The sequence below is a fragment of the Eucyclogobius newberryi genome, unplaced genomic scaffold, assembly GCF_026437365.1.
Source record: "Eucyclogobius newberryi isolate DKJ021-1_F unplaced genomic scaffold, fEucNew1.0.hap1 SCAF_5, whole genome shotgun sequence".
Taxonomy (NCBI): Eukaryota; Metazoa; Chordata; class Actinopteri; order Gobiiformes; family Gobiidae; genus Eucyclogobius; species Eucyclogobius newberryi.
In genome coordinates, this window is record NW_027316167.1 from 17,925,019 (window position 1) to 17,936,894 (window position 11,876).

General features: G+C 41.2%; 2 protein-coding genes across 2 annotated transcripts; one reads left to right on the top strand and one right to left on the bottom strand.

Annotated features, from left to right (window-relative positions):
- The first annotated feature begins 3,361 nt into the window (after positions 1-3,361).
- On the top strand, positions 3,362-7,958 carry cilp (cartilage intermediate layer protein, nucleotide pyrophosphohydrolase). The gene is made up of 8 exons (XM_072464499.1): positions 3,362-3,509; positions 3,625-3,678; positions 3,756-4,025; positions 4,187-4,375; positions 4,466-4,771; positions 4,855-4,963; positions 5,057-5,205; positions 5,286-7,958. The coding sequence occupies exons 1-8, from the start codon at positions 3,449-3,451 to the stop codon at positions 7,637-7,639; spliced, it is 3,492 nt and encodes a 1,163-aa protein (XP_072320600.1). The 5' UTR covers positions 3,362-3,448; the 3' UTR covers positions 7,640-7,958.
- Positions 7,893-11,611, bottom strand: eif3jb (eukaryotic translation initiation factor 3, subunit Jb). Its single transcript, XM_072464503.1, has 8 exons — positions 11,529-11,611; positions 11,282-11,379; positions 9,915-9,972; positions 9,733-9,833; positions 9,560-9,656; positions 9,310-9,477; positions 9,158-9,231; positions 7,893-9,030 (listed from the first exon to the last, which is right to left on the bottom strand). Exons 1-8 carry the CDS (start codon positions 11,539-11,541, stop codon positions 8,899-8,901), a joined length of 741 nt encoding a protein of 246 aa, XP_072320604.1. The 5' UTR covers positions 11,542-11,611; the 3' UTR covers positions 7,893-8,898.
- Between the last annotated feature and the right edge of the window lie 265 nt (positions 11,612-11,876).

The following is an 11,876-nucleotide window of genomic DNA, read 5'->3' on the forward strand; positions in this document are numbered from 1 at the left end:
TGAGAGATGTCGGGCCCCTAACGACTCAAACAGAAGCTTGTTTCTGCATAGTTTTACTGGAAGAGTCATTAACACAAGGGACCAGAACCAACCCCAAAACTGGAGCATCTATTCACTGTCATGGAAATTACAAGATCATATCTATGCTGAAAGGTAATTCAGTTTTTTAGATAGCACCCCCTGGATACAGTATTATCCATGCTCCATACCTCAAAGAAATGCAGCGATAAGGGAAAATGCAGAAACAGTTGTTGGAAGGAAAATTTGTCAGAAAAGACACATTTAAGAAAATATATTGTATTATAACATTGCTAGTGAGCTACTGATACTGTATTTGCTCTTTGATTATCAGAGGCGGTTTAAGAAGTTACATTGTTTGTGGCAGAGGAATCCAGAAGATTAAGATTAAGCGCACTCGAGTGAAGAGAGCATGGGGACACTGGTTAGCATTTTAGCTCGACATTTGTGAATTTGTTTCATGCAAATGTACCTGGTTGTTCAAACATTTTTCTTTGGAGCCGACGCAATGTCTTCAACATTCTTATACCGTCACGTCCCAAATCCCTGAAACTTGAGATGTGGCTTTATTTTCAGAAGTCCTGGCTCATTGTTGCCTGAGAGCGCAGAGTGATTTAGTGCACAGAGAGCAGAGTCTGACAGTGTCACGCTGTTGATTAAACCATGCTTTGTTTGCTTCAAAGCTTGCATAATTTAATTTATAGCACTTGTCAAAAATCCTACAGTGCAAGTGAGACTGTGGCTTAGTGACAGTGAATATGGAAAAACATGCTCAACTCTGGGTAGTGATTAAATATTTATACTGGCACATAAAATCAGATATTGAATCAAATCAGCTGCCAGTAATTTTATAGAACACAAAGCCTTTATTTTTAGGGTGAATTGCATACACGGAGGTTTATGGTGGCTCATAAATAGTTTACTCTCAAGGTTTATCCTTTGAAATAGGTTCAATTTAGTAGACAATATTCTATTTTACCGAATGCAATATAAATGAAGAAGTAGTATAGATTTTTGAATATATCCTTGGAATGGCCGACTGTCATTGTTTACCTCGGGGTTTGGTGCAGGTCACATGGGACCAACTACAACAAAACAGTGAGACCAGGAGGAGCTTTACAATGATCTCATAAAACAACAGTTTGGAGCAAGAAAAAATAAATAAATCATTATTTAGTATCAGTATAACTTCTGGATTCTTCAGCAATTGTGCAGAAATGCTATAAATCTGATTTTACAGAGAATATTACACATTATCTTTATAGCAGCCTGGGCACCACTTGTGTAAATAAGAGCTTGAATTGAAATGTGTATCAGTGACTCTCATATTGACCTAATATTCAGTTTGTTTTTAATACAATTTTGACATCTGCTTTTAAAGGTAATTTTGTTTGTTTGTTGTGGATGTAAAAATCTGGCTTTTCGACATGGAGTGTCTTCTAATGTAACGTTCTGACTAATTATGTTGTAGACGCTGATGAACTGTGTTTTCGTTAATGAAATATGTGTTGGTGTTGAGGTTGTTCATTTAGTGACTCTTTGTGAATATTAGAGGAGATGATGAAATTGCGCATAGATTTTTACAGGTAAAAATACAATTCATTTGTATTCATTGTATTTTAGACGTTAAATATGCATTTTGTAGATTTAGTATTTAGTGGTAATTGATTAATTGGTTAATCATTTTAAATTCTTAATAATATAAGATAAGATAAGATATTCCTTTATTGTCCCACATGGGGAAATTTCATTGGTGCAACGCAGGTAGATCCAGAGGTAGATACAGAAGAACAGATCACTTATAGGAAGTCTGAAAAACACTTTCAGTAGAAGATCTCCTATAAATAAATGAAAACTCCCATAGACAAATATATAAATAATGATGCATTTAATATAAATATTTTTAGGAGGATTTGTAAATGATGAATTATGAAATGTAAAAATGTATTTTAGGAGGTAGGTTTTTAATTAATCATGAATTACGAATTTAATTATGGAATATTTATTTTTTCTTTTGTTTATTTGTCATGTATATTGAAGCGATGCTGCCGTTATAGGGTGTTTGATGGACAGTTTCTTTAGTCTAAACCTAAATCTAAATAAAAAATGTGTTATATATTGCTAAATATGGATGCATTTTTACAAGACTAAATTATGATTTCATGAAGCTCTTATTAGATGCTGTTCTGGAGCCATAAAGTCATAATTCAATGGCTCATTGTAGAAAAGACAAAAACCAAGTGGACCAAAAATCAGCAGTCACCTGACCCAGTGACCCAGTCACAGCTTGCTGAGGGAAGTGTGCTACAATGATGCAGTGCAACGAATTATATTCAAATGTAGTTATGGAAATACAAAAGGAATGATTTCATATTTCATACATAACAATGTCCACTGATTGAATAGAGCCCCATTGATATGATAAGTATCCTGTTAGTCCCCTGTGCAGAGAGCAGCTGAGCTCATGATCAGGACAAATACCAGTTCCACTCAATCAGCATCGATTGTGGGCATGAGGCCGCCGATTTATTAAGACCCACGTTTGTAACAGAGACCCCCGACTGCCCTGCTGTTCATACCACACCATCTAATAACCATTAGATCTACAATAAGAGTGATAAATTCAGCCGATAATAGTCCAATCAAAGGACAATGTGGCACAGTGCCGGGAAGGAGAGGGGAGGGGGCTCAGAGCCTGGGTATAAAAGACAGGGGAGGACTTATAACCAGAAACAAGAGAGTTGGAGGAGGAGAGGCATGTGAGGACTTCAGTGAGATAAAAGGAGTTTTCAAAAAGTTATTTGGAAGTAGAAGAAAGAAAAGTTTACAACTGAACGGTAAGGAAACACACATCAAGCATGGGCAAGCTTTCAGTGCATTACATTAGAATTACACAGTTTATAACATGTTCATTACATTGTAGTTCAGCTAAAGGCGTTAACAGTTGATTGTCACTCAAGGTACTGCCAGTGCCTTAGCTGTGGTTTTACCTGCATGTTTAACCCAGCGGTGGGTAAAAATGTGTAAAGCGCACAGCCTACAAGAGAGCAGTTTGCTTGCGGGGGTGGATACAGTCAGTTTTTGTCAGAGCTTGTAGAAATGTTGAGCGTTCCCCTGATACGTTCTGATGGCTAACACAGATGCGTAATCTGAGTGGGAGCTCCGTCTGTCAATGCTTTCCTATTTTACATACTTTTAGCTAAGGAATCAAAGGCAATTTATTTCTGAATTTAAATTGTGACAAAACAGTGTTTATACAACTGCCAGATGGTGTGAAGAGATTATTTGACATAAGACTGTAAAACAAAATAATACAAAATAAGTGTTTTGCAAACTGTTTTAGGCTCACCTTTCAAAGACTGGGTATTATCTCCTGTGCAGTTACACTCATAACCGGAGGTCAAAGTTCAAGTAGCGGTGGAGTGCCATAATGGTGAGACATCTTCTTCTCATCCTGGGACTCACTGCAGCTGCTGTTATTGAGGCTCAGGGTAAGTGGCTTTTATGATCTGAAAATGTTTTTTCTGATATGAATGCAGGTGTAGGTTAAGTAAACCAGTACATATGTTATGTATGGTAAAAACAATATTCTGTATTGTATTTCAGGACTATGGCGGACAGACAACAGAGAGTTTAACCCATCATTATTCCATGTTGATGGTATGTATTTTAGAATATTAGAATAAAGTAACAATTCTGAGTTGAGTTATATGACTAAATGTGTCGTGTGCATTAAGACAATTATGAGTGGACTTCCTGGTTCAATGTGGACCATCCTGGGGGCCGTGGGGACTATGAGCAGCTTGAGGCCATTCGGTTCTATTACAAAACAAGAGTGTGCGCTGTTCCACGAGCGCTGGAAGCCCGGACCACCGACTGGATCCCAGCCCGAGAGACCGGGGAGAAAGTCCACGCCGACCCCACTGTGGGCTTCTGGTGCTTCAATGAAGAGCAGGGGCCTGAGCGCAACTGCTCCAACTACGCTGTGCGCTTCCTCTGTCCTAAAGGTGGGCTCATTTCTCTCACTGAACACAGTTCTCAGACAGTGTAAGCATTTCGTCACGTGCACCAATGTGCTTAAAAAAAGGATAAGAGTAAATAAATTATACATTGAAGAGAAGATTTTGAACATGAGCTGCACTCGGGTAATGAGTTGTTCTGCATGCAGGTTTTTCCACAGACAGTGGGGATGTACAGGGCACCTGGGGTCCCTGGTCAAACTGGAGTGAATGTCCGGCTCTCTGTGGGCAGGTTGGGATGCAGCTCCGCTACAGAAAGTGCCAGAGCAGCTCTGTGCTCTGCATTGGGTCTAAAGTGGAGGGCAAAGAGTGCCATGGGCCGGAGTGTCCAAAGAAAGGTGAGTTGTACCATTTACTGTGACTTTTACAACAGAAATATTTGAATAGAAGAATAATAGATAATAGAATTGCATCTCCTCCTCCAACAGAGTGTAGGCTGAAGTGTGCGATGGGCAGAGTGAACGCTGACTGCGATGCCTGTATGTGTGAGGACCACATGGTGCTGGGCACAGTGCGTGGGGCAGGGGGCCTGGCTGCAGAGGGGGCTGTGATTCTGCGCTCCAGTAAACTGCTCACTATCACCGATCATAACGGACACTTCAGAATCCCAGGCCTCTGTCCTGACACCAACACCACACTGACTGTGAGACTGCAGGGACATGCCCCCCGAAATGTGGTGGTACCACAGAGCACTGACCGCACCTCTGTGCTCAGTGTCCAGCTGCACCGAACCGGTGAGATCCATGAGAACTCTTTACGAACCATGAGAGTATTTCTGTGTTGATGGGTGATGAGGTATGGTCTGTTTTCTTTTCAGAGAAGCTTCATGTATCAACCAACCCTGAGAGCAAGATCAGAAGGGAAGGACAAACTGCAGCTTTCTGCTGCAAAGTGGCAGGGACCCCTCTTCCAGACACATACCAGTGGTAAGAAATGAAGTGAATAAATGAGTCACTAATATATAACCATATAAAGCTCCTAATAAAATGTACCATCTTAATTTGTAATTAACTCGACAGGTTTCACAACAACAGCCTTCTTGAGAAGCAGTCAGAAAGCACATTGGTCCTGAAGAAACTTCAGCCTGAGCAGGCGGGCGAGTATTACTGCAGAGCAAGTGGACCTTCAGGAGCCATAAAGACCAAACCAGCCACGCTCAGAGTCATTGGTATAAGATTATATTCATACAAATTTTAGTTTAATCATATTAATGATTTTACTTCAATTAATAGCCCAATGTTTCCTCAGGGAACAGAGAACCATCATGCAATCCCATGCCTGAAGAAAACCTCATCCGGCTTCCTTATGACTGCTTCCAAAACAGCACCAACTCGTTTTACTATGACGTGGGCAAGTGTCCTCCCAGGACATGCGCTGGGCAGCTGGATAGTGGCATCAGATGCAAAGACAAAGTTTCTTATTGCTGTGGTGTGGCCAAGATGGAGGAGAAGCAGCTGCAGTGCCAGGGTTATCAACTAACTACTATGATGGTGACTGCATGTGGCTGTCAGAAATGTGTAGAGACCAAGACATTTGTGTATGGCAGGGCCATCGCTGCAGACAATGGTGAGCCAATGAGATTTGGACATATTTTTATGAATGGAGTTCGGATCAGTCGCACAGGCTACAAAGGCACCTTCTCTGTCCAAGTTCCTCCAGACATGGAGAGACTAGTTTTAACTTTTGTGGACAACATGCAGAAATTCATCAACACCACTAAAGTCCTTCCATTCAACTCAAAGGGAGGAGCAGTTTACCATGAAATCAAACTGATAAGAAAGAAAGCCCCCATAACTATTAGCTCGACAGAGACAAACACACTTGAGCTGGGAGAAGTGGAGGGACAAGACGCCATGGTTCAGATCCAAATTCCTCCCCATTCGTTTTACACAGAGAGTGGAGACGTCTACACTGGCAATGTCAACGCTAGTGTTACGTTCCTCGACCCAAGAGATGTGTCCACTGCTGCAGCAGCTCAAAGCGATCTTAATTTTGTCGGTGAAGAAGGCGATACTCTTCCTCTAAGAACTTATGGGATGTTTTCAGTGGATTTTCGTGGTGGGGACAACAATGAACCCCTAAACGCAGGTGAAGTTAAGGTGTTTTTAGATTCTGCGCAGGTCAAAATGCCCGATCATCTCAACAATATGAAGTTGTGGTCACTGAATCCTCAAACTGGACTGTGGGAGGAAGAGGGAAGTTTGCAGATGGAGAAGAGGAGGAGGAAAAAACGCGAGGAGAGGACTTTTCTGATTGGCAACATGGAGATCAGAGAGAGAAGACTGTTCAACTTGGATGTGCCAGAGAATCGCAGGTGCTACGTCAAAGTACGGGCTTTCCGTAGTGAGCGCTTTATGCCCAGTGAGCAGGTTGAAGGAGTTGTGATTAGTCTTATAAACATGGAGCCCACAGCTGGTTTCTCCACAAACCCAAGAGCGTGGGGAAGATTTGATAGCGTCATCACTGGCCCAAATGGCGCTTGTCTTCCTGCCTTTTGCGACGAACAGAAAGCAGATGCCTACACTGCCTTTGTCATGGCCAACCTTGGTGGAGAGGAACTGGAGGCGGTCCCATCCAGCCCCAAACTTAACCCCAACCTCATAGGCGTACCTCAGCCCCTTTTAGGCAAACTCAACTACAGGCGCACAGACCATGACGACAATAGATTGAAGAAGACTGCGTTTAGCATCAATGCGGCAAAACCCGGCTCAAACGCAGCTGATGAGGGAAATGGCCCAGTCTATGCTTTTGAGGGGTTAAAAGATTGTGAAGAGGCACCTTTTAGTGCTGCTCATTTCCGCTTCACCAGAGTAGAGGGAGACAGATACGATTACAATACTGTACCATTCAACGAAGATGATCCAATGAGCTGGACAGAAGACTATCTGAGCTGGTGGCCCAAGCCGATGGAGTACCGCGCATGCTACATTAAAGTCAAACTCAACAGTCCACACGAGCTCAATGTAAGGTCGAGGAATATGGGCGGCACTCACCCAAAGACAGTGGGCCAGCTCTACGGCCTCCGGGACACTCGCAGTATAAGAGATATGGATCAAGCGACCGTTTCTGCCGTGTGCGTCGAGTTCAAATGCAGTGGGATGTTGTACGACCAAGAGCGAGTGGACCGGACCCTGGTGAAGATCATCCCACAAGGAAGCTGCAAGAGGGAGCAAGTGAACATGATGCTCCAGGAGTATTTAGTCAACCACCTGCCTTTAGCGGTCAACAATGACACCAACGAATTCACCATGCTGGCACCACTGGACCCTCTCGGACACAACTACGGCATCTACACGGTGACGGATCAGGACCCGCACACGGCCAAGGAGATTGCCCTGGGACGTTGCTTCGACGGCACCTCCGACGGCACTTCCCGTGTGATGAAAAGCAACGAGGGCGTAGCGCTGACGTTCACCTGCGGCGACCGGGAAGTGACTCGCCAAAGTGTTTTCCAGACGGTTCAGGCTGCTCAGGCTCAGGCAGGGAGCGGTGTGGGGAGAGTGGAGGGCAGACAGGGCCGGAGGAAGCAGAGGGGCTCAAATGCACCGCGGAACAGTCGCAGACGCAGCACCAGGGATCCTAACGGGAGGCGCAACAGCTAAAGAGTGAATGGTTATGAAAACTAAGAATGTACTGCCAATTATAACAGATGCACAGTATTTTATAGATATTCTCAACTAAAAGCCATGACCATTCCTATTCAGTTAAAAATGCTTTGTTCAGATTTGTTAACGTCTAACTGTACTGTCGTAAACGTGTACTTGAAATTGTAAATAGCGTATTTATTTGATATGCTGTGAGCACCTGTAACCATTGAAAATTCCAATATTTGATTAATGAAAAGCTCACACATGCTCCTTTTGACCAGTGATTTATTAAATTAGATGCTTATAAAACACTGCAGATGCTGAATTGTCCACATTGTATCCATCCTCTTGTCTGCTTAACATTGACACTTTGTCCATTGCTAGGAAAAAGCCCCTTTTCAACAAACTGTAGCCCAAATGAAGCCATGTTGGTGTGAAGCCCATAGGTCCTCACGTTTCTTCTAACTTGATACAAGCCTACCGAAGCAATAATTAGAAGACCAGTTATAGCAAGTTAAAGCTACTCGCCTGACCTTACTTGCATTAGTACAAATCAAATTAGTATGTTTCTTATGCAACGTGACCTGTAAGAACGCCAGTATTTCAGAGGTGTATCAAGATAATGGCTGTGAGGTGCTGAAGTCACTCATGTTTAAATACTTCATCCTTCTTCCCTTTCCAAGCAAATGTCATCCTTTTGAAGTAGAAGATAATTTTGCCTGTAGTGCAACCAGCCCAGAGATGTCTAACAGATATGCTCTCCATTTGGCAAAAGTTATAGATACTATATACTTTCCCTCCACAGTATAGTCAGTCAAACAACTCAGACCTATAAAATATACCGGTACTGAACATTCTGGTATAAGATTTGCATAGAACCTTTGTTTCTATGTCTCTAAACTAACAACTGCAATACTGGATCTGTCATTTTATCATCAGGAGCAAACATTAACATAAAGAGCCCCGAGAAATATTGAGCAGCAGTTTTCAAAATGCTTTTTTCTCTGAGGTTGGGTCACCCAAAATAAAACTACATGAGTATAGGATGTTAGAGCCAAGGCTGAATGAGAATAGAGAAAAGGCAATTCAATAAGTATGAATGTAAAATGGTGAAAACTGGCTGCTTCCTGGTTAACGTCCCTCTGGTCTTTGAAGCAAACTTAAGGGGAGCAACACATAGTTCTGATTTTCCAGGATGGCACTGGACAGCAAGTGAAGGTACAGCTGCGTTTCCGAGGGTTTAGAGGGAGAGGGAAGCGGCAAAGGAGCCAGTGTCACATGAAGTCTTCATAGTCTTGAGTGTAGTCACCGTCAAAACCTCCATAATCAAGGTCATCTTTCATTTTCGCTTTGAAACCACCACCTCCTGTGACTACACCCTTCTTTTTCTTCTTTCCTTTGTTTTGCTGTAATCACAATAAAAGATACAGCTGTTAGTATGGATGTCACTGAAGCTCATTTGAACTTAGTAAATTGTTCCCCCTATTGACGAGCTAAAATAGTTTTTTTTTTTTTAAATAAATCTAAACTCACTTTTTCTTGCTTCAGTTTCTCACTAAGTAGAGCTGTCAGAGAATTGCTGATCTTCTTCAGATCTTCTACTTCCACTGCAAAAGCCAAAAAGGATATTGGTAAAGAAAACAGCCACTTTAAAATAATCAAGTTACATGATTTGATATACTTACATGAAATACAGAGTTCCTGAAACAATGACTCCAAGAAACTTGAATAATGTTCTGATTTTTCAAACGGGGATAGTTTATCTTTCAACATTTTTTCAAACTCTGTAAAGTCTTCTCTGGAAGATGGACACATGGCATCAATGCCACTGACACTGTTTGAAGTACTAACACCTGGAAAACATCAAAGCAAAAATGAAATTCTTGAATACCATAGCTGAATCTATATCAATTTAGTCATTGACTCGTAACTTACCAAAAGCGTCTTTCGCAAGCTCTAAGTCGGACTCCTCCTGTAGTTTCTGCACCCTCAACTTTTCTGCAATTAACTCCTCAGGGCTAAGCTCTTCTTGCTGAAGGGTCAATAGTAACGCTTTAAGGAAGTGCTGAAAATGTGTTGAACAAAATGATAAAAGCAAAACTTATTACATTTTGTTGCATTTCTTCTTCCTCTTGTTGCTTTTTCCTTAACCGGTTTTCCTTCTCTTTGATTTTCTCGCTCAACTTCTTTTTTTCTGAAATCTTTGTTTCTAAAAAAAAAAAAAAATATTAAAAAAACATTGAAAATAAAATATGAATACTTATTCATTTAAAATATTAATATTTCTCACCATTTTTTTTTGCCTCTAGTTTTTTCGCTTCTTCTTCCTCTTCATCGTCCCAATTGTCCTGTAATAAAATAAAAAATGTTTCTTACTCTAGGCATCCATATTGATCAATTAAAAAACACAATATACAATAAGATTCCACAGTCCATAAAAGCACTTCTTTCGGGTTTTGGGGTACACCAGACGGAGTTATTTTAAAAACGACATCAATAAATACTCAATACTGTAATAATCAAAACAAAATGTATAGATCTTTCAGACATAATCTAAATCAAAGAACATCAAAACTGTGTGTACAGGTTCCTGACTTGAATCTGTCATTTCTCAAAGACTACTTGCATATCAACTAACTGATATCATAAGTAGTACACAGCAGTATACAGTACATATAGTCCAATCATTATAACAGTATGTTCTCCATTTGTCTTTCAAATGCTTAACTTAGTGCTTGAATTTTGATGGGGCAGATTGTGAGTTAAAATGGTAGAGTAGCATAAACTTTCAGGTGATTCTGTTGGTTAATAACAGTCACATAGTTGTAAACATTGAGACACTAGTGCTCCATTTAAAAACACCAGTGTCTTTAGACATATGGTCCCATATGTTACAGAGTGAACAATTGAAGGGGCCTCTCCCAGCACATTCCCTGAGTGAATATTTTGAGGCTCTGGACAAATCCAGAGACGACAACGAGGCAAACGTGGATAGTAAACATTATGGAGGACACACATGTGGAATATTCCAGATTTAGCTCCTCTGGGTTGAGTCATCATCTCAGATGATTTCATCTTTGTGTGGCTAAAGTTGGTAGCAACTAAGCTAAGGCTGTCTCGTGTTACTCAAGCTGAGAGAATTCAGGGCAAACGCCGATCCTGAAATGTTGCACAATGTTAGTAACTTAAGTCAAATGCAGAATGCTATGATAATACAGCAATTCAACCATATACTGATAAATATCAGATCACTACGACACCAAAACGTAATGTTATGTAGCAACGTAGCGTGGCATTTACATTCATGTTTGCTAGCTTCGCTAGCCTACACTTCGTGACAGGATATCATAGTTCTTGTTTAGTTTTCTGAAATACTTTGCTCTGCTCGTAAAAGTTAAGGTCAGAGTGTGGGTGAGTGATAAAGCCCTAGTGGTCCTTTAACATTAGCAGTATAGTTAGCCGACCTAACTGTAAAGCTAACAGTAAGCAGCTGCTAGTGCACGATGTGCCACATGAATTAGCCGCCTGCTAATGTGGAGCGAACACTGTCAGACAGGAAACCGCGGAGGCATTAAGACCAATGGCCCATCTGCGTGTTTCGCACTGACAATCAGACCACATCATCATCACCTCATCAAAGCAAAAGTTTTAATTCACCTTAACATCTTCATCTTCGTCTTCGCCTTCCCATTTGTCCAGCACTGGCGGTGGCGCCTTTTTATTAATCGGCTCCTCCGGGTCGAAGCTGTCAGCGTCTGAAAAATCAACAAGATTAAATTTGTTAGACCAATCCACATCTAACTCGGGAGAGTGTCAATGCTACACTCCTGTGATCATCTAACAGCAGAGCCGTTAAAGACGGGATAGCTTTAGAGCTGCTATCCTTCCTAAGTTAGTTTCTCACCCCAGTCCGCCATGTTGCCTGTGTAGTGTTTGACACTCGCAATGAAGTCAGCTCCTACTCCACCTCCTCTACGTCACAGCGCAAAGCCCTCCCCCTCCACACGTCTGATGTATGTAATCATGCTCATACATATGATGTAATCATGCTCATACATATGATGTAATCATGCTCATACATATGATGTAATCATGCTCATACATATGATGTAATCATGCTCATACATATGATGTAATCATGCTCATACATATGATGTAAATAATGATGTAAATCATGCTCATACATATGATGTAAATAATGATGTAAATAATGCTCATACATCTGATGTAAAGAATGATGTAAATAATGCTC